Source organism: Thamnophis sirtalis, unplaced genomic scaffold (assembly GCF_051295495.1).
Source record: "Thamnophis sirtalis isolate CommonGarterSnake01/CBP01778 unplaced genomic scaffold, rThaSir2_p1.2 scaffold_6, whole genome shotgun sequence".
Classification (NCBI taxonomy): Eukaryota; Metazoa; Chordata; class Lepidosauria; order Squamata; family Natricidae; genus Thamnophis; species Thamnophis sirtalis.
The window spans coordinates 99804692-99828312 of NW_028261386.1; the positions used below are offsets into that span (position 1 = coordinate 99804692).

At 36.1% G+C, this 23621-nt stretch overlaps 1 protein-coding gene across 8 annotated transcripts in view; it reads left to right on the forward strand.

The window, feature by feature from the left end:
• TBC1D32 (TBC1 domain family member 32) overlaps positions 1–23621 on the forward strand; it is a 98460-nt gene that overhangs the window by 57886 nt on the left and 16953 nt on the right. For 6 of the 8 annotated variants that reach the window (XM_087718554.1, XM_087718560.1, XM_087718559.1 and 3 more), the window contains 5 exons: positions 1056–1178; positions 2571–2682; positions 3886–3979; positions 7146–7271; positions 15586–15669. In XM_087718554.1, the coding sequence (XP_087574680.1) occupies positions 1056–1178; positions 2571–2682; positions 3886–3979; positions 7146–7271; positions 15586–15669 (539 nt within the window). The remainder of the gene's footprint in view (positions 1–1055; positions 1179–2570; positions 2683–3885; positions 3980–7145; positions 7272–15585; positions 15670–23621) is intronic. The other 2 variants (XM_087718561.1, XM_087718555.1) reach the window with 2 other exon arrangements.

Here is a 23621-nt window from a genome sequence, read left to right on the forward strand (position 1 = left end):
GGACTGGTGCAATTTATTATTTGTTTCCTGTTTGTTTGTTTGTTTTGAAACCAAATTTTTGCAATCAATATTTTAATATCTATATCTGTAAACCACTGAGATTCCTTAACTGGATTTCAGTGGGCTATGAATATAACATATGAATAAATACTGGGGGTGCTTAGATAATATAATTTATTTTAATCTATTTTATTGGCAAAATAGGTTTTTCTTTCTCCTTTGGTGAAAACCAGAGCCTTTGATGGAGTGGCTAGAGCAATGTCTCTCAACTTTGGCAACTTTGGCGACATCAGCATGGGTAGTTGAGGAATTCTGGTAGCTGAAATATTGGCCTAGAGAAGTATTGGGCTGGATAAGCTATATAATTTATTTATCAAATTTATATAGCTACTCATCCTCCCCCCCTCCCGCAAAGGATAATTTCAATAATAAGTGAAAGGTTCAAAATAATTGCATCAATTGATATCTTTCTGTGGAGAATCTGTGAGTTATCTTTTGCCTGGAGTGTATTCAAATCAGCCCTGGTATCTGAGAAGGATCATAAACAAGGATACAGAGCTGTTCATCAGAATAGATGATAATAGCTAAGTGGATGAATTGCCTGACTTTGTACAAAGTTGACTTACATGTGATTTTTTCCAGCTCAAAATGCATAATATATTAATTTTTACACCAAGTGGGGATAACAAACTATGTTAGCCTTCCATATTATGTTACTTCATGTATAAAGGACAAGCTGAGTCTTGAAATCTTACTGTTTAGGTCGGGGTAGTCAACCTTTTTATACCTACCACCCACTTTTGTATCTATGTTAGTAGTAAAATTTTCTAACGGCCCACCGGTTCCACAGTAGTGGTGATTAATAAAGTAGGGAAGTAACTTTACTTTATAAAATTTATAAAGCAGAGTTACAGCAAACCCCTACCGCCCACCATGAAAGCTGGACCGCTCACTAGTGGGCGGTAGGGACCAGGTTGACTACCACTAGTTTAGGTTTTAACATGTCTGCATGACCAAGATGTCTAACTGTCATTCCTATATATTGTGTCTTACAGGTTGTTAAATGTGCTGTGCTGTGATCTAAATACACTTCTTCTTCTAGAATCTCAATACAAAATATCAGAAGTGCTTTTAGATGCCCAGAATGAAAATGTCATCAGTATTTCTGAAACTCCTCGGTAAGAAACAATCATTTAAATGTTGTGACTCTAAAACATGGTTCTCTGTATTCTTCCTGGTCCTCTGTGCATATTTAGAGATGCCAATTTGGAATAGTGGTTAAGGTGTTGACCCGGAAACCAGGAGACTATGAGTTCTAAAACACCCTTAGAAATGAAAGCTGGTTGGGTGACTTTATGTGAGACACACTCTTTCAGCCCAACCCACTTTACAAGGTTGTTGTTCTGGAAAAAATAGGTGGGATAAATGTAGTAATAATAGTAATAGTAGTATTACTGCTACTAGTAGTGCTGCTTCTACAGCAGTAGAAGAAAAGTGCTGACTTCTGTGAATAGGCATTCCAATATTACAGCTTACTCTTGTTTTCTTAAAGCTTGTATCTAAAGAAGTTAACAATGATTAGTATATCTGTCCATATGTTTTCTGACTGAAGATGTCAACCACTTCCAATTTTTAGCTTATGTTTTATTAAATGCTCTTAAGAAGTAGTGTTAGTAGTGTTAGCTCAGAAACCAGATGAATAATCTAAATATTATATAGCAGGGGGTCCCACCCCAGGTCTGTAAACCGACACCAGTCCACAGCATGCCAGAAACCGGACCATGCAAAAAAGCAAAGCATGCTAGAAACCGGATCATGCAAACAAGCAAAGCCCCATCCGCAGGATGCAGACATTACACAAAACCACACCCCCTCCAGTCCACAGAAAAATCTCTCCATGGAACCAGGCCCTAGTGTCCAAAAGGTTGGGGGGCACTGCTGTACAGTTTAGATCAGGGGTGTCAAACTCAAGGCCCAAGGGCTGTATCCAGCCCGCTGATGCTTAGATCTGGCCCGTGGGGCTGTCCTGGAACAGTGAAGGAGTGGTCCACAGTGCCTCTGCCAGCGAAAGAAGAGCTTGGGAGGGTTGTGGGTGGCCCTCCCGAGCTCTGTTTTCACTGGCAGAGGATTGCAGGAGGCTGGCAGAGGGGCAGTTGAAAATGGAGCTCAGGAGCCCGTTTTCTCTGGCAGAGCGATCGAGTCACCACATGCGCCCCTGACGAGTGATGTCGAGCTGACCACGTCCACCCTGGCCATGCCCACTCCACCCCCCTCAGGTCAAACACAACCCTAATGCAGCCCTCAATGAAATTGAATGACTCCCCTGGTAGGTAGATCTTTAATAAACTCATCTTGTGTGGCATTAAGGGAAGCTTATGTAATGGAAGATGGTGTATGCCATTTCCCCATTTTTGTAATTGTAATGCCAATTGCTGGAGCCCTGCTCAAAACTGAGTTTGGCGCTCCCATAATGTCAAAAGGATGGGAGCTGTTTTGTGGATGATCTGGATCCCAAGTGTTACATTTTGAGTTTTGTAGTCATTTCTCAGTTCAGTTTTGTTTTGCTGCAGGCAATTTATAATTGATGGCTTATCGGTTGAGAGAAACCATATTCTTGTTAGAATAAGTCACGTTGGGGGCCCAACTGAACGGATCTTGCCTCTGAGAATACTGCATAAGGTTGTAAATATATTTTATGTTTTCCTTTTCATCTAGCCTCACTGTAGGTTGCAATTGATTATTTTCTCTTTTATTTAATCAATGATTTGTTTAAAACATCTGCTGCTTTTCTGAACAGCTTTAGAAAATCAGTGTTGGAGTGCTTCTCATAACTTCTGAGTTTATGCCCCAGATATGCATTGCTTATTCAGTGTTAAGGTTTATTTCCCAAATAGGTGCAAAATATTAAACTCCCAAGGTTGAAGAAAAGCTGAGCTACCGCTACTCCAAGTAATCCCTCTTTATCAGGGGTGTCAAACTCAAGGTCCGGGGGCCAGATCTGGCCTGCAGGGTGCTTAGATCTGGCCGGGGGGGGGGCACCCTGGAAGCTTTGTTTTTGTTAGCAGAGGGTTGCAGGAGGCCATCGCAGACAAAAACGGAGCTCAAGAGCCTGTTTTCGCTGGCAGAGCACTTGGGCCTCCACAGGTGCCCCTGACATGAGAGACGTTGAGCTGGCCATGCCCACCCCGCCATGCCCACCTAGTTTCAACACAACCCTGATGCGGTTCTCAATGAAATTTTGTTTGACATGCTCTACATGCATGCAATATAAAAAAATATTGCACTTCATTTAATTTTGATTAACTCTGTATTTAATTTTTATCAATTAGCTATAGAATCGATAGACTGTTTCAATCTGAAAAAGACAATATGAACACTATACCAATGCAGTAATTATAATAAACTAGCTGATAACCTGGCGTTGCCCGGGTATTTATTTATCCCAATCCTGTATTAGACAGGAATGGCGATGTCAAGTGGCAACGTAAGTGCGGAATGGGCTGTCCTCCTTCCTTCCATGAACGTCGCTGCAATTCCTGAAGAGGCTAACAAGTGTCTTGCTATTTCACATACTACTTATATCTGTAAATGACTTGTAATACCTCCATTATGTAGTGTTTGTTTTGTCTGTCTCTCTAGTATTTTTCATAATTATCTATGGATTGTTGGTTTTTTTATAGACCAACATAGTCAGTCTACTTCTGATAGTCAACTCAATGTATAAAATTAGGAGTGATATGCTTAATAATAATAAAATTAATTGTAGCACCAAGAATAGTATGCTGGAATTAAGATACTGATTCTTTGTTATTCACTGAACACTTAAATCAATTAAGTGAGTTGAACAAAGTATATCATTTTCTTCTTCACTGTGCTCTTCCTTAGGGTGATGATCCATATCCTTGGCCAATGTTTTCATCATATCCCTTGCCAGCATGCTATCTTGCTGAATTTCCTAGAAAAAACCATTCAAGGAAAGGTATATTGTGGTTTTATGATGTACTACAAAAGTATAAAGTATGCATTGTTTAATGAGGCTGCAATTTCATGTTAACTACAGTAGTATATATTCTCTGTATTTGGTAGTTCAGCGATATTTACCACTTCATTTTTTTATACATTGAAACCTCTCTTTAAGGGAAATTCCTGTATGTGAGATGAAATATACACATTGTTTATGAGGGTAACAGAAGGTTGTTGGATTCACAATATTTTCTTTCATCTTTTGGCTTGTGTCATTGAGATGCAGCGTGATTCTGTTTACTGTTGAATTATTCATTATCACAGATATAGCAATTGCACCAAGCACAATTTAAATGGAAGGAAGCAGAACATGTGGAGCTACCTGTCCAGATAGGCACTGCAGTCAGTTCATAGATTCTAAGCATGTAAGGTTTTTTAAATAGAACAAATACATAAAATATTTTCTTTCTTAACTCTGCAAAGCAAGGAATTTTCCTTCACTTGATTACTGTTCCAAGGGTAGTATTTATTCCCTTGAGAAGATCAGAATTGAATTATCTGTACCTATTATACTTTTGTTTTAGTTTGAAATATAATTATCCTTTGGGTATAACACCTTGGTTCATGCTTATGTACATTAATAAGCAATGGATCAAGGGGAGATAACTTTGCTATTGTTCTCTGAATTTAATATGAACACAGCAGATGTTTTTAAAATATGATTTTATTGAAAATTTTAAAAACAAAAGTAAAAACTAACACAAACTAATAAAGTAATAGAAAAAAATAACTTTTGTTTAATAAAGGGGGTTATCCTCATTTGCAAGTTATTATTTTATTTGGAAAGATCCATTTGAAATGGGGTATTAGCAATCTGATATTAGATAAAGGTAGAAATAAGTAAACTGTAGCACAAATCTTGTCAGTATAGATAAGGAAAAAAATCTCGATCACTGGAAACCCAATATAGACTCATTTCTAAACAATAACTTGCTAAACAGACTTTTTTAATTCCATACATCTCAAAGGAAATAGTTTTCAAATAGGTTAATTAATAATTAATATTACATACATTGGGAGGGGATTGTGCACATGTAAATAAACCATCTCTGATAATATAAATGTAAAAACAAACTCAAAAATTCCTCACCTACTACATTTTACTTATTTAAACGTATCCAGAAGTTGTCTCCTTCCAAATCTGCATGAATTAGCACCATGCTGTGTTGATATGCTGCGCTTTCGACCCTCAGTGTTTATCAGATTTGTAACTATGTGGATAGCATTTTAGTTACCTGATATTTAGAAGCAGCTATGTAAATATTTTGTCAGACTAGAGATTGCAAAGATGAATAGATAGCTAGCGTTTATAATGACTCCCATAGGGGGTTATGACATCTATCAATGAAATACTATATTAGGTGACGGCTTTTCATCCGGTCTGCATCTAAAACAGGCCCCACAGAAGCAAAACAATCACTTTTATATGCTTAGAGTAACCTTAACCTTTTGTAGAAGTAGAATCAGACTTGGGAGGGAATACATCTCAAAAGGAGCCCAAATTAAATGAGGAATAAAATTTCCCATTAACTACAGAACACTAAAAAAATTTCTGGTATGGAAAAAGAAACTAGGGTGAGTGATATATAAGTTGTGTAATATGAGATGTACATATGTGCATGGAAAGTGCAAGGGATGAAGCTGGTGAGTATCTGAGCTGGACAGAAGTATTGTGTAAACATTGAGCAAGTACCTGCCAGACTCACAGTAAAGGATGGCCATAGATCCATTGATTTGAAAGGGTAATAGGAAAGGCATATGATTGATATGTACAACCTGATTGTTATGGTCTGCAATAGGCCAGTCTCTATTGGTAGGTAGGCAGGTAAGTATATGCATGTTTTTCTTGTTTGCAGTAAAGCATCTTATCCAGTTTCATTCAGCCAGTGAAGCTTCTGCTAACATGAATGTAGATTGAGTTTCTGGAGAACAGACATATATTCCTGTCCCTGTGTAAAGTTTGACAGATAAGAAAATGCCATATTGCAACTAACTGAATAACCCTAAGTGTGAATACAGTAGCATTACCTAGAAAAGCTAGCATATCTCTCTGAATAATTACAGGGGACAAATGGCTAATTCTGAAATCCCAGTTATGATCCCCTGAGTAAATTTAGCATATATTTGTCATAGAATCAATGCTCATTTCCATGAGGAAATATTTCATTCTTTGGCAACTTAGTGATTTCACAGTGGCTAAGTATTATATCAAGATCTTGGAGTAAATATTTGTACAGAATATAACTCCTTTTTCATCTATGTGTAGGTGAGAAATCAATCTAATTCCAGTTGCTAGAATTGGACCGCTTTCTTGAACTTCATGTTTAAAGAGTTTGAGTGTTTTTCATTTCCGAATTGAACACACTGACTTTGATGCCTTTGATAGGGGATATTCTACCAGTCATACCAGCATTGAACTGGACTTCTGGTGATAACACCGCCATTGCAATGGTGGATGCAAGGTGGAGATTAGGCAGTTCAGCCTTCTCCCTGTTGCCTGCCACCATCTTGCCATCTTCTTGAAACTGTGGACTAATTCTTACTTTAACTTTCCTCTTTTTCTGCACATGTCCACAGAACCTTTTTCTGTTATTTTTGAAATTCTTAGCAAACTTTAAATCAGGTGTATCCAACCTATGGCCCAGGATAGGTAGTAATGCGGCCCCACAAGATAGTTAAAAAAGATAAAAAAACAGGTTTGTTATTTATGTAATTATACTATATATTTTATATCGGTGTAAGGCAATTCCTCTTCACTTATTGTGACCCAGGCAAGCCAAAAAGTTGGACACCCATGCTTTAAATCATACTAAGCCTTAGGTTTTCCAATTCTTTCCTTGCAAATTTGTGTTATTTGGAAATTCTGCCTTTGTTATATGCCCTTCCTTCCATTTTTGAAACTTATCTGTTGTTTTCAGTTTATTGGAGCTACTTGGTAAAAAAAGTTTGATAATTATAGCTGTACTTTCCCAGTTTGAAGTTAGACCTGAATCCACAGATAAAGTAATTGTTTAAATGGTATAGAACCCCTTTTCTTCAAAATTTAGGGCAACAGAATAGTCCTAGCAAGAGACCTTTTTACCACTTTCAGATGTGCAATGGTATTTTTATCTTTGTTTCAGATGATGATGTTAGCAAACTTTTATCTATATTAAAAAACCCAAATAAACAGGCGGGCTGGCTTGAAAATGTTCAAAGGCTGTTTTGTGAAACCATGCAAAAGAAACCAGATGTCATAAGTGGAGCCAGTAAGTTTATTTCTTTGTTTGTTTATATACAAATGCTCTTTCAGATAACTATTTAAGAAGACTGACAAGATTTAAAAATTAAAAAAGAAAATGTAAAAACAAAAATTAAAAGCAATGTTAAAATTTATACTGAAATAGATTAACGATGAAAATCCCTGGTAAAAGAAATGTACCTTTATGATCACCTAAATATCAAGAAAGAGGAGGCTAAAAAAGGAGTCGGAAATACATTTTGTAGCCCATAATGCCATATTTTTATCCAAAACAAGTAACTTTTCTTTGTTCACTTATATCAGGGGTCGGCAACCTTATACATTCAAATAGCCACAAAGATCCAAACTGGAAGCCCCCCGTTCAATTCTGGAGCTGAACGGAAGTACAGTTCCCCCACCATAGAGTCTCCTCCTAGTGCGGCGTCCTTTTTCCTCTATCTACCCTAATCAAAAGCCCTATCAATTGTGGAGCTGACCGATGACAGGGAGCCACAGCAGAGGGATGAAAGAGCCACATGTGGCTCCAGAGCCATGGGTTGCTGACCCCTGACTTATATTAATAGCTCTCACAATAGAGCATGATATTCCTGTAGGTTTTAAAAGAGGACGGCTTTATATCCAAATGTTATTTATCTATTGGGAATTTATTTTGGAGGTTAGACATGTTGGGAAGGATATACTGTAGATCTATAGTTGGTAGAACCTTTCTGTTTTATGAAGAAGATGCCGGTTCACTTCTTTGCATCTCCAGATATTGCAGGGAAACCATTCCAAGGTCAAGTGTAGAATGCATAAGGATTCACTTTGTGTGAATATGAGTTTTGAGGGGAGAGAGCAAGAAGCAAGAAGCCCAGCTTGATTTACTTTCACTTTTAAAACTTGGCTGCAGAGAAAAATGAAAAGAGTTTAGTGAGACATTTCCAGAGTAGTAGTATAAAAAAAAGAGAGGAAAAAATGCACTGTCCCTACTAATTTGATCTCTTCTGCCAACTTCGCCCTGCTACTTGCATTAGTGTAGCCAGGAACTTGGTTGCCTTGCCTTTATTTATTTTATTATATTTTTATCCTGCCTTTATTTATAAATAGCTCGCCAGTAGTGGCGAACATACAGTATGTAAGTTCCTTTCCTCCTATTTTTCCCACAGCATCAATCCTGTTAGGTGAATTGCGCTGAAAGAGAATTATTGGCTCAAAGTCACCCATCTGGCTTTCATGCTAAGGTGGGACTAGAATTCAGTCTCCTGATTTCTAGGCCAGCATCTTAACCACTACACCAAACTGATAAACATACAAGCTTGTAAATCTACAGGGAGAGAATTGATAGAACCAAAGTGCAAAACCTGGGACTTGAAAGTCCTCACAAGGCAACTTTGCACACACTCTCCCTATCTCTTACATATCTACCACCTCTCAGTTTTGCCATGAGCTGGATTTCACACTTGACCCTTCATCCTACATCTGCCTTCTTTCACTCACATGTGCTGTTTCCTCCTCCTCCTCCTCCTCCTCCTCCTCCTCCTCCTCCTCCTCCTCCTCCTCCTCCTCCTCCTCCTCCTCCTCCTCCTCCTCCTCCTCCTCCTCTCACACGCCTGTGTTTTCCTGTCCTTTCTTTGCCATGTTTGGTGCCCTGTTCCTTGATTTTCCCCATCCCTTATTCACTACCTTGTTCTTCTTTGTTTCCTTTCATAACTTGGCCTATTCTTTTGCTCTTTGATCTTTCTCATCATCCTTTGAGCCAGTGTATGAGTATAAATGCATACATATATATCAGGGAGATTGAGTTTGTATGTGGGGATGAATCTTTGTGGGTGAGTCTAAATTTATTTAATTTGAATTGGGCCCACCTACTTTTTAGCTGCCCTTGCCCAATTTGGGAGTGTGACTCCAACCTACTATATATTCTCAAAACCCAAAACCCCATTAGCCTGTTGCATGGTGTCCCTTCCAGGTGCAGGTTCTGATTGTATAAGAAAAATATCCTTAATGTAAGGCTTGCATTATAGCACATTTCTATTTTTAATCCTCTTGTTTGTCTAACAGTTCTAAAAGTGTATTTAGGCAAGCTTTCAAAATATGTTAAGAGTACAGTGTGTACACCACTAATTTGTGTGTTTATAGTATAGCCCAGCCTACCCTTTGCCTTGAATAATGTCAATCAAATGTAGCCTGATGAATATAAAAATACATAAGCACTTTCAGGGAAAACATTTACTTAATTAAAAAAAATGAAAACCATAACTCTGGGTTTTTAAAATTAATTAACTTGCAAGAGGAAAGAAATCATCTGAATTGAGTTAAAAATAGATCATATCAGTTATCCAAGTGACTTCTCTGGGATGACAAACCAAAACAGTTTAAGGATATTTACTCTCGTTAACATCAAAGAGTGAAGGCTGATATATTTCTTTGCTCGCAGCAGCAACTGAAAGAAAAGACAAAGAAATACTGGTTGGGAAATAAATGCATGTGAGGACCGTGCAGAAATCCAGATTTGATGGGCAAAATGTGATTAAGAACCAGCAATGGGCACACACATAGTACTTTTAAGGAATTTTTTAAAAACAGTTGCACCTTTCTCTGAGATCCTGTATATGCCCTCTGAAATTGCAATAGGATTTATTTTATTTATTTATTACATTTATATGCTTTCCACCTCAATGTTGAGTGACTCTGGGTGGCTTAAAAGCAAGAATATAAAATGTTAAAAACATTAAAAATTAACAAAAAAAAAATCAGCAAATTAAGAACTGATGCACAATGGGGTGGAGGTGGGACTTTTTTTGGTCCACTACAATAACTTGGTGCTTAACACCAATTAGACCAAGGAGCTTATAGCGTACTATAAAAGGAATAGATCAGACATCCAGCCCTTGCTTATCAATGGAGACCCAAGTGGAGTTTCTGGGTATTATCATAAAAGAGGATCTGACCTGGGGCACTCACATTGCAGCACTGGTCAAAAAGGCCCAGCAGAGATTATACTACCTGAGACTTATCAGGAAACAACAACTGAATGAAATACTGCAGGTGACCTTCTACCGCTGCACATAGAGAGTATTTTAACTTACTACACCTGTGTATGGTTTGCCAATTGCACAGTGGCACATAGAACAGCACTCCAGAGGGTTAACATCATTGCCCAGAAGATCATTGCCCAGAAGATCATTGGCTTTATAGCTTCTGCTGTGTTAAGAAAGTTCAAAACATTCTTTAAGATCCACCCCATCTTGGGCAGCCTTTTTTTGAACTATTACCATCTGGTAGACACTACACGATAATAAAAACAAGGACAAATAGGCTGAAAAACAGCTTCTGTTCCAGGGCAATAACTATACTGAATTCTACTGTATGGTGCAATACTAATGCAATATTGGGTTTTCAATTCAATTGTAAAGAATGTGAAGGATGTGTGTGTTTTATTTTTATAGTTATAATGTATACTGAGGATAGCATTTAATTTCGTTGTACAATGTGCAATGGCAATAAAGTAAACTTAACTTACCTCCAGTGTGGAACACTTCTTTTGGGGCCCTAAGCCAATTGGCAGAGCCAGGTTATGAGACACTTTAGGAAGTCCAAGAGGATCTTGGAAAAAGTCATATTTGAATTAAGAGGTAATTGACAGGGGCCATGTCGGTGTTCATCCTCACCTTCTTCAAATTGAGATCTCTGCAAAGCCCTCCAGTCTTTAAGCAACATTGGAAAGGAAGTTATAATTTTGAAAAAAAAGTTGTATGAATTTTCGTCTTTAAAAAATGTTTGAATCCAAAGTAATTATGAGTAACTTTTTATTCTGTACATACAGATAGTGCTAAAAAAAAGGGACTAGCAGTTTACAAATGATTACGGTACACTTTTGGTATAGATATCGCACCAGCATAGTAACTTAGATTTGCCTCGAGAAAAAAAATTGTGCCCTGTTGTGGCAACAAGGTTCACCTTCCTGAAGCAAACCAGAAGCATCGTCTGTCTAGGCATTGTGTGTTCCAACTTTGATAAGGATATGTTGGACAAGGCAAACATTTTCCTACGGTGCTTGTCAAAGCTTTTTTCAGGAACTCCTTCATGTAGGCCAGTGGTTCCCAATCTTTTTTTGGCCATGCCCCACCTAAGTATCTCTAAAATCCTGATGTCCTGGGGGAGATGGGTCTTGACGTCGCTACGACATGACATGCAATCTTGGGGCTCCATAATTGCTGTTGATAGCTCTGTTGCTGGATGATCCTTTATGGATCTAAACCGTTCTGAAGGAATGGTGATAGAGAAGGGCATGTCCTGTTGATCTCAGAGGCGTCGCAAAGCCTCTGATTGATCCATGAGAAAGCTCTTTTTGCCGGCTATAAGAGAAGCAGCCAAAATGGCTGCAGAAGGTTGGGACAAGCCCCTGAAATGGAAGCAGTGTGTCAAAATGCTGAGAAAAAATGTTACTATTAGAAAAGAGAAAACCCAAAAGACTTAGAGTTAAATAAAATTGAAGACAGGAGGAAGCAAGAGGAGAATTAACTGAGGGAAAAGATGTAACACTGCCATCTAGAGGCTAGCGGCTTCGCAACATCTGATATTACAATGCTATCGGCTTTGTTTATTGAAAGGGTCAGTGGAAAACGTTTTGTTTATACCGGTGTTCCTTTGAAGAAAAGAGAAAGCTACGAGTTGAAAAACTTCACTGAATCTGTTTGAAACCTAGCAAAAGCCTTGGATGTTTTAATGGCAGTGTTTATAACCTTGAAAAATGGCCTAATATGAAGAAGAAAAAGAACTAATATTGCAAAGAATTATGCTAGAAATTCAAAAAGTCTTAATAATCACAGAGAGAATTGAAGAGACTTGAAATTATAGATCAAAATACAGAAAGTATGGAGGGAAGAATTGAGAATACTTATAAAACAACTATGAAATTTGAGGACAGAGTTCAAAAAAACCACAGAGACACATGAAAATGATAAGAAAATTGTTGACACTGACAACAAATCAAGTGTGGAGGGAAATGTTAAATGCGAAATACGGAAAGGAGAGATCAATGAACTGGTACTCTATCTCAGAAAAATTCTTTCCAAATCAAACAATGTGATTGTCTGGATTTCTTTTCTCTTTTTGTCTCTCATAGTTGATGTCTACCTATGATGTCAATTACAGGCCCCTCTCATCTTTTTAAGTGGGAGAACTTGCACAAATGGTGGTTGACTAAATACTTTTTTGCCCCATTGTAATTCTTACTTTATTCAAAAAGGGAACTCTACTCATGCAGAGGAAGCCTAAAAGGCCATTAACTTGGTTTAAGCAAGGTTCAAATTTCCCCCATTAAAAATCAAATTGCTCCCCTGTGGGGCATGGGCCCCACCTTGGGAACTACTAATGTAGGGCTTCTTTCAATTTTTTAACCTTCCAAACCCCTACAAGACCAAATTGCATGAAGGAAAATAATATGATTACATACAGCAACATTGTGAACTTAAGGAAAATTGTTTAGCTTCTAAAATGAAATGTTCTGTGACAACTTTATTGGGATATTGTATTTGAATGCCATATGTTGTTTGTCATTATTCGTGTTCAGCTTTTGTTTTGTTTTGGGAAGGTTGTTGGTCCATTCCCAGAACCACTTATATGAATATTTTTAAAAGAATTAATGCAAACTGGTTTCCCATTTTTCACACTTTTAAGCAGAAATTATATTGAATTTCAGAATTGTAGTAACCATCCTGTAATTTATCCATCTCCTGGAAATGTAGGTATAACTTAGGACAAGGGCCATTTTTTTAATTGGGGCATTTTAATTCCTCAGTTTAGAATCACCTGAGAGAGATCAGGAACAGGAATGTGTCTTCAATTATCTGAAGCAATAAAACTAGGGAATGCATTAGAACATCAGGTGAGATTAATTTATTTAAGGCAGCATTATTTATTTCTCAATCTGCTACTTAAATTGGCTTTCCTATTATTCAGTGAGAATAGATATAGAAATAGAAATAATAGATTAGCAAAAGCTAGTAATTGTTATATTTCAATATTGAACCATCAGTAACTGGAAAAAGAGCTGCTGGCAGCTTGCCTTGTAACCTCATACCGAAGTCTAAGAATATAACCTCCAAAGCTAATTTCCTCAGCCTGAAGTTCCGTTTTGAAAAACACTGGAAGCATGAGCTACTGCAGAACTTGGACATTTTGATTACTTTCCCTCTTTTGATAGATTGGATATGTTCCCATCTCCCAAACCCTGTTTTGCTGCATTTGCAGAAACTGCTTATTTGCTTCCTTCTTTTCAAGTACAAAAACTGGATGGCCTACAATCATGACTTCCATTTCAGGGCCTGTTATGAGTATCTGTGTATTTTAACATATGAATAACTTACTGTAAACTGCAAGGTGTAATACATTTACTCTAATAATATTTTTATGTAATTAAAGTTTTATTAATAATTACAGATCTTAGTATTTTATTGTTGTACTTTCTGGTCCATAGGTCCTAATAAATGTTTGATTTGAATTGGATATCCATTGTAAACCACAGTTTCTTGGCCATTATTTTTATGAGATTATGTAATGTGAGAACCAGAAGAAAAATCTAGGACATTCTTGAGGTTATATTTAACTTGGTCACCTAAGTGAAATGTAATGTTTTGCCCTATTTAAGATTTTTAGGGCATATGCTGGCTTTAATAAGACTCATCAGATGAGTTGCTTTATAACTCAAACATATAAACAACTGCTTATATTTGAATGATTAAACCTGTTTTGTTGTTTTCAAAACCTCTTGCAAAAGATACGATTTGAAGAAAAGAGCTTAGCATTACTGCCGATTACAAAATACCTTGTTCAAATACTTAGGAGCATCTACTTCAGGGCCATCACACTTGCAGGCCGGATGCGTTACGCATTGGCCACTGCCGCACCCCGTTTAGTGAAGGGCGGAAAAGTCCCAATATGTCACATGACACTGTGTGTTTGACACTCGGATCTACATCTTTAGCATATGTGCTTATCACATTCAATTCACAGTAGAATATATAATTCATTAAACACATCACACATCTCTATATAAACAAAGGGCCTATATTTCTTTAAAAAATAAAGTTGGCTTGCCATATTATCAGTGTCCATAGTAACTTTTTTTTTTAAAAAAAAATGACACATAGAATACTTTGGTAACTTTTATGAATATATACGTCGGTTTGTCTATTAGATTTAGTGATTGTATACGAAAGGGGTGTCAAACTCTATTTCATTGAAGGCTGCATCAGGGTTGTGTTTGACCTCAGGGGGCTGGTGTGGCCAGGGTAGGCAAGGCCAGCTCGACGTCACTCCTGTCAGGGCGCCCGTGGTGGTCTGAACACTCTGTCAGCCAAAACAGGATCCCAAGCTCCATTTTTGGCTGCCACAACCTCCTGCAACCCTATGCCAGTGAAAACGGAGTTTGGCAGGACTCGCGGTGCTTCTTCCCCCCCGAACTCCCATTTTCACTGGCACTCCTGAGCTCCACTTTCACTGGCAGAGGGTTGCAGGAGGCAGTGGCAGCCGCAAACAGAGCTCAGGAGTCCATTTTCGCTGGCAGAAGCACCACGGGCTAGTCTTTCACTGTTTCCAGGGCTGCCCCGTGGGCATATCTAAGTACCCCGCAGGCCTTAAGGTTGACACCCCTGGTATATAAGAATAAGCAATGATCAGCCTAATTGTCAAACGTTTGGTACTACCATTCATAATAAAGCCATATAATAAAGAATCTTGCTTATACTGAAAGAAAATATCATTGCAGATACGGGGTTTTTTTCGCCCTATAACATTTAGCATAGAGACACTACTTCATGTAAAAAATGCATATGGAATTTATTGCCCTTTGAGATACTCTTGCTCAATTCAAACAACTGTTTGAAAAGTGACTTTTTATGCAAAAGATGTGGATGGCTGACCTAGAGCTCTTTATCACAAACTCTGAAATATGCTGACCTTTATATCAAAATGAAAGCCAAACTTTTCTCCTCAGTAGACAAACATAGACAGTGAATGTAATTACAGCTAATTTTCCTTATGCTAAAACTGTCTGACATATTCTGAAGCAATCCTCGGAGAATCTAAGCATAATAAATGTTTCCCTTTCAGTTTACACTGAATAGATTGTGAGTGAAGCCATTAAAAATTTAATTTAAATTGGGAATATTATGAATACAAAACTAGATAGTAAGTTTTGAATGGTTTTTACTCTGCAAGTATGAATAAACATGCAGTTCAAATTGCTTTACTCACCTATATGCTTTAATTTAGTTGTTGCTTTGGTTCTGCATTTTATTTTATGATACTCTTCCTTTAATCATTTTGTCTTATTGCAGATCTGGCAGAATTAATTGAAAAAATTGTGTTGCACCTCTTTGAAATACCATCAGAACATTATTTCAGCAGCAAAGTATATGAAGGTAATTTTCCAATATTATTATTCTGTATGCATTAGTGAACTAAAAGAAAGATACTTTCCTGTTCAAGCTTCTCTTTTGAAGCTAAATGGAGCTGTGGAGAGAGCATTTCTGGCTTAAGTTGATGTGATTGATTTATATAGTACCCATATTGCTTTGGCTGCTTTTAATTCTTGGCCCTAAAACACAAATATAGCATACAAACATAATATATAAATATATATTAACAGAACAATTATTGTTTTGAATCTTAATTGTATTTGAGTAATATGACCTGAGCCAAAAGTTCAATTTCTAGGTTACCATAAAAATACATTTTAACTATTTTTTAAAATAATTATTAATTGGATACTTGCAATATGCTTGTCTATTCTTCCCTATTAAAGTAGGAAAAATACTGAATTGTTTATTGCAGATACAAGAAATAGCAGATACAAGAAATCCAAATAGAATGACGGAACATAAAAATAAATCTTACTATGTCTTACTATTTTTTAAAGAAACCCGATAGATTTGAGATTTGCAATGTCAGCAGATTACCTAGTACAGCCAGCATTCATATCCAAGCACATAAACACCTTGGCTAAGTATCAGAACACAAGGAGCATGAGAAGACTTGAGTTTAGTGTTCTGGGGAATAGAATCAATCTGATATGTAAGTGTGTTTCCGGACAGTGCATTGATATTCTATGTTATCATGTTTCTGGAAATGAGAAATTGATTACCTTAAATTACAGTGGCTTTCTAAACCCTTGGGTGGTTAAAATTAAAATAACACTGTTCATCCAGCTGTTCTGAAATCTCTCAGGATTTGAATCCATTAAAATGTGCAAATCAGGAAAAATCACATTAATTTTGGACGAGAGTTTCAAAAGCGAAAGAGAATAATAAGCTCATATATTGACATTTATATAACTGTAGTTTTTAATGGTAATAAAAAAGAGTTAACTCAGGATTGCCTGCCAGAATTGATCTGGAGGAGCACTCTTCTATCTAACTGAGTGAGAATACAGCTTGTAATCATGGGAAAACGTATAAATGACTTGGATGACTTACCTTTATATTCTGCCCAAACAAAATATTGTGCTGCATATGACTTTGAGCATCTCTCCTAGTTTCAAATAATGAAAGTCGCATTACGTATATATGGGAGGAAATTTTGCCTTTTTATATTTCTATTTCGTAAGTGGCATCCAACTGGCTTCTAGCTTAGTACATGAGGTACTGAGGAAGTTAGTGAAGCTATAATATTTATATCTGCCAGTTTTGAATTAAGATATTGTGAAGGGAGGACAACCCAGGTGTGGAACTCTGTTACTTCAAAATGCTTATAAGAGGTTTTACATGTCTTTATAGAGTGGCAAGAAGAAGTAAATTGGCTCATTGGCTGATATTTATAGACACACACACAGAGAGAGAGAGATGTATGCATACATACAAACATACACCAACACACCAACATCACATACAGAGAAAGATTATATTATTAATAGTATATTATTGAATACAATGATTTTATGTAGTATTGACTAAAGCTCCTTGGTTAAGAACCATTCATTCACTGATGGTTTTAAGTTACAATGGTGCTGAACACTTCTGATTGCTGGCTGTTACAGTAGCTCCACCATCACGTGATTGTGATTTGAGTGGTTGTCAACTTAGAATACTTGCAGTGTGGCATTGTCACTGGATCACCATTTACAACCTTCCCTGCACAGCGTCCAAAAGCAAAGTCAACGAGGAAGCCTGCAGAGAGGGTTGCAAGTTGCTCCTGTTACTTACTCGCACTGCTTCTTTTCCCAAGGAGCTTGCTATGGAGATCTCAGGAATCTTGCACTCTTTAGTATATACCTGGTTGCAACACCTCACATATGCCATTCTCAAGTAGTGCTGTAGCATCTCATCCTCTGCTCACTTATACTTGTGTCATTGCGCTCCACCTGTCCATATTCATATGATGATGCTGTACCCATCTGGACTTAATAGCATTCACCTGCCCACTAGTTTGCTTGCAAGCCCCCCAGGACTTACAATTTTTCTACCACCTTCCCCATTGACTTTGCTTGTTGAAAGCTGCAGAAAGTTGCAAGTTCCAGTCACAGGATGGCCTCACTTTAAAACCCTTGATTCCAGCTTAGCACTGGTAAGTGATTACTACTGCTAAGTGATGCCACATTACTCAGTGATGGATATTCCAGACCCAATTGCCATGATTAAGCAAGAAATTGAAATGAAACTAGGTTGAATTAGATAACTTAAGCCTTTAATAATAAAGAAAAAAAATAAAAGTTATGTTAATTATGTTTCCTAAAATATTAATGTTTATAAAAATAATGTTGCTTAAATTTTACTTCTACAGTTGGGTGTAGTATTGATAAACAAATGTAAAAATAATTTGTTAATCTTAATACTTAAAATTGAGGTCTCCCTTGTATTATTACTTATTGTTGTTTGTATTAGAATTGATGTGCTAATTTTCTGTATTGTGGGATTATTTTTACTTTTCTTTGGCTCTGAGATAACATTAAATTTTATGGTCTCTATTTCCATTTGAAATATATGGTTTGAATACCAGTTTCAATAACCAATTTATTTGAGATGGTATGTTCTCTCATTCCTTATCAAAGGATATTTAATAAGTGCCTTCCTTCATGGATCATTATGTTGCAAGGGTGAAGGGCTTGTGCATTGCAGTGACATCATGAGCTATAGTGTTGACTATATATGTTCCCTAAAGAAACCTATGATGAATATGTTATAGAAAAGCTAAGAGGGAAATGGCAACACATTCTGCTATTCTATAAAAGGGCCAAGTGGGCATTCTAAATTAAGTCAAGGCCAACATGATTTCCCCCAGGGTTGAAAGGTCTCCAACAAGCAATTGAAAAAGAGCCTGTATGTATGAGTAATGCTAGTGTTTATGATGTGACTGGATTAAATCCAAAAGAATGTCCAGCTCTTGACATTCCGAGAGAGAAATAAAAAAGTTTGAGGTTGCAGAGGTAAGTAGCGCATTGATTCATGGAATGTCAGAACCATAAACTAAGGTGAACTTGTTTTGGTCACAGCAGAAGTATCAAGACTGATTCAGCAAGCTGAAATGGATTGAATTAGAGAAGACAATATAGCAAAGTTCTCTTGCATTAGTTTCTTACACTGATCTATCTTGTAGGGCTGACAGTAGTACAGAAGGATGTGCAAATATGATGTAGACAGCTCATATCTTGAAGAAAATGACACTATATTTTTATACATAGTTTTACAAATACATTCTTACAATCTGATGAGCAAACTGTACCAAATGGATCATGTGAAATCAACACAGATCAACGAACTTAGTTGTCCACTATTTGTTCGAGTTCATCGTACAAGAACTTTTAAAATCTTTTAAATCCCTACCCATGACTACAAGAGTAAGAAATGTAGAAAGATTCACCATAGTATATTCAGATTTAATCCCAATCAATAAGGACCTCATAATATATCACGTAATGTGAAATAATTAAAATGTAACATACATTTTAAAATCGCATGATCAGTATAAAGGACTTGCTGTAGAATCATATCTATCATCTCACAAAAATCATAGAAGTGGGATAGCCATCTTTATTAAGAAAAAAGTGCATCCCTCAGAATGAATCTAGTTTGAGTTCAAGGCAATAAATTACGTTCTAACCATTGAAACAGGAAGCAGAAGTTGAATAGCTCTATGGCAACTTGTAATAACACACAAAGATATCTTTCTAATTTTAATACTGCTAACTCTGAAAGGAAAATAGCAACTGGAATAACAGGAACATTTGGTCTCAGTCTACAGAACAGTTCAGGGAATAGAGTTTGGCATGGAAATTGAGTGGCAGATATCTAACAAAAGATAAAAGAGAATTCAACATATTGACATCATTGGACAGAGAGCACTGAAATTAAATTGTGTACTTTCTAGCAAAGCTACATTTAAGTAGAAGATATTGATAATATAAATATGAACTTGTAAAAATGTGAAGAAGCAGTTAGAGACAGCTCTGGTTAAAGTATGTGTATGAGGTCACAAAAAGTTAGAAATGACTAAATGAGCATTAACAAAATAAAAAATTAGGAAATAAATCTTCCAAACAATCAGTATATGAATATCTTTTTTGCCTATCATTTATTGTTGATGCTCCTTGGTTGTATGCCCCATTGGCATATAAAGAGGCTGGAAATGTTTTAGTGCTGCAAAATGTTCCTGGCAACAATTATTCATGGTTTTATTACCTCAAGACTGGAATATTGTATTAGATCACTCAAATTTCAGCTAATGTAGAATGCAACTCTGCAACTGGTGATTGGTGAAAGCATTTTCAAAGCTGTACCAGTCTTGTGGAAGAAAGGTATAGATGACCTCATCCCTCCTAGACCAAGGCTTTGGGAAACCATTAAAGTAATTGCCTCTTTTTTCTGAGAAAACTTTGAGGCCCAAGTCAGTATCAAGGAAAATGAAACTGCCATTGCTTGTAAGCAGATAAACTCCATGTTTATGGTTTCATTTTATCACAAGACTCAGCAATAATCACATACTTATAAAATATAATGTGTTTGCTCACTTCGGAATTAATTTTTAAAAGAATATTTTTTTTCTTTTGTTGACTTCTACAAGTATTCTCATTTGTGTGGTTATTATTTGATTCGTTGGGATTAACTGCATCCTCTTAAAGAAAGATCTGCACTTTTGATGTTAATCTTTTTTCCCCCATCCTTGAAACATTCTTGTCAAAGGAACACTTATTTATAATTCACTTTGAAGAGAGGTTTTTAAATGCTGGCTAACTTAATGCTATGTTAGTACTTGAGCTGAATATGTCTTATTTAATTATATCTAGAGTAGATCATACATATTATTTTCATTTTAAAGTAGTGATAAAATCTGAAGCATCAAGCATAATTTACAGTAATTTTATAAAATTGTGAAATGTCTTCACCTTTGCCCAAAATAGTGTTCATCTGTAAATATCATCAAAATACAGAGATAGCAGCATTTTATTGGAAAGTAGATTTGTTATCAGGCTAGAAACCCAGAGACTTTGTGTTCCAGTCCCACCTGAGCCACAAACCCAGTTCAGTGAATTGGGCCAGTCATTCTTTCTTAGCCCTAGAAAGGAGACAATGGCAAACCATTTGCAAGAAAACTGCAGGGACTTCTTTTGTTTCCTTTTTGAGATTTCCCAGCCATTGTTAAAGAATGTGTAATTTTTAGTTCTTCAAATATGATTCTACAACAAGCCCTTTATACTTACTTGTAATTTTAAAATTTATATTACATTTTAATTATTTTATATTACATGATCTATCATGAAGTCCTTGTTGATTGGAATTAAAATCTGAACATACTATGATGAATCTTTTTTTTTTCAAACAAACACAAACACACAAAACATATAATATAAAAACCTCTTCAACTGCATACATTGTGTCAATTGGTTACAAGGTCTTTCTGCATCCTTTCCATAGTCATCACTTGAGCTTTATCAAAAATCACATATTGTCAATCAAATATCTTTGTATACATTATTATACTTCATTTGTTCGATTATCACAATTGTTTCTCCATTTTAAACATGGTATTCTAAATATGTATCCATTTATATTATAATGATTCATTATATCATCTTCAATATATCCAATAATAAAGAATTTTTTATATCCTATTATAAGTCATTCTATTATCTTAGCATTGATAACATTCTCTAATAATTTTCAATTCCATGTTTTTTCCGTTATTAGTGTCATCAATCTAATATACATGTATACAAATTGTTATAATTGTTAAACATCCATTAAGCATAGCTATTATTATATTCTTTTTATATGAAACATATTAAATTTGAAGTAAATTTATATTACTGCATTTCATTACATCATCCTGAAATCATCCAATGATACTACATCTTTATATTCTATTCTATATAGAATTATTTATCTTTTATAAAAAAGGTTTTCAACATCATCTCCATCATCACTTACAGTTTGTATAAAATTTCATATTATCAATCTAGTATATATAAATGCTCTATTATCATTATTGATCATTTATTTGACTTTAGCTATTATTACTTTGTCTTATACATTATACTCAAAATTTAACTACATTTAACTAAATTTTATTGTGACATTTCATTTCATCATCCTGTATCCTTCCAGAAATAGTGCAGTCCAATATCTCTTGCCATTTGTTGAATCTGTATTCTAAGTGTTTTCTTGATAAGTCTTATGTGGACTTCTCTTGACCACTTGTTATTCATTGAATATCTTATAAAGATTCAAAGATTCTATCTGTTTCTTTCATCAGCTTGGCTTTTGTTATTGCTGGTGCTTCTGCCGAAATTACTCTCATTGTTTCTGCCAAATTTTCTCCCCTTTCTTCATCTGTATTTTGACATCTGAGATAGGGTTCCAGTTCATCGATCTCTTCTTTCCGTATTTCACACTTATCATTGCCCTCCACTCTCGATTTGCTGTCAGTGTCAACAATTTTCTTATCACTTTCATATGTTTCTGTGGTTTTTTGAACTCTGTCCTCAAATTTCGTCGTTGTTTTATAAGTATTCTCAACTCTTCCCTCTGTATTTTCTGTATTTTGATCTATAATTTCAAGTCTCTTCAATTTTCTCTGTGATTATTAAGACTTTTTGAATTTCTAGCATAATTCTTTGCAATGTTAGTCCCTTTTCTTCTTCATATTGGGCCATTTTTCAAGATTATAAACACTGTCATTAAAACATCCAAGGCTTTTGTTAGGTTTCAAACAAATTCAGTAAAGTTTTTCAGGTCAAAGCTTTCTCTTTCCTTCAAAGAAACACCTATATAAACAAGGCGTTTTCCACTGACCCTTTCAGTAAACAAAGCCAATAGCTTTGTATTATCAGTTGTTGCCAAACCTCTAGCCTCTAGATGGCAGTGTTACATCCTTTCCCTCTGTTTTTGCCTCTCTTTCTAAGCTCTGAACTCGGGAAGAGAAGAAAAAAAATATTTAAAGATTACCATCCGGCCGAGCCTTGCGAGGAAAGAAACTTTTAATCCACAAACACAAAAAATGGAAAAAAAGTATAGAGGAAGAAGGAAAAAAATAAAGACCAGTCCAGTTTAAAAGTAAGAGGCATTTGTAAAAAGTCCATCCATAGAAAACAACATTTTGGCTGCTTCTCTTGTAACTGACAAAAAGAGCTTTTTCCTGGATTGATCAGAGGCTTTGTGATGTCCCTGAGATCAGCAGGACGTGCCTTTCTCTATCACCGTTCCTTCAGAAGGGTTTAGATCCAAAAGGATTGTCCAGAGATATCGACAGCAATCCTGGCACCCCAAGATTACATGTGTCGTAGCGACATCAGGCACCCTTTCTATGATGAATCATTTTTTACTCTTGCAGTCATGGATTGGGATTTAAAAGATTTTAAAAGTTCTTGTTCATGAACTCAAATACTGGACAACTAAGTTCGTTGATCTGTGTTGATTTCACACAATCCGTTAGGTACAATTTGCTCATTAGGTTGTAAGAATATTGGTAAAACTATGTATAAAAATATAATGTCATTTCCTTCAAGATATCATCTGTGTGCATCATATTTTAACATCCTCCTGTACTACTGTCAGCCCTACAAGATAGATCAGAGTAAAAAACTAATACAGGTCAGGATTACATTTATTGTAACAGCTATAGTAACATTTTGCAAGTCTGAATGTACTTCGCCACTCCCACACTTTATCTAAAGTGAAGTAGGGTGGGGCTTGTCTGAGTCATTTTCTCAAATTATTTACTTGGTCTGCGCTCAAGTTCCACTTATGTGACTCTTGCCATAGTACTGCTTTTCTTCCTGTCCTTCAAGGCCATTTTCTCTTCCCTCAAAGATACAGACTTTGGAAATGTGTACAATCTAAAGACTTAAATGTTTTTCTAGCTTCATAATAGTCAGGGAAGTTCC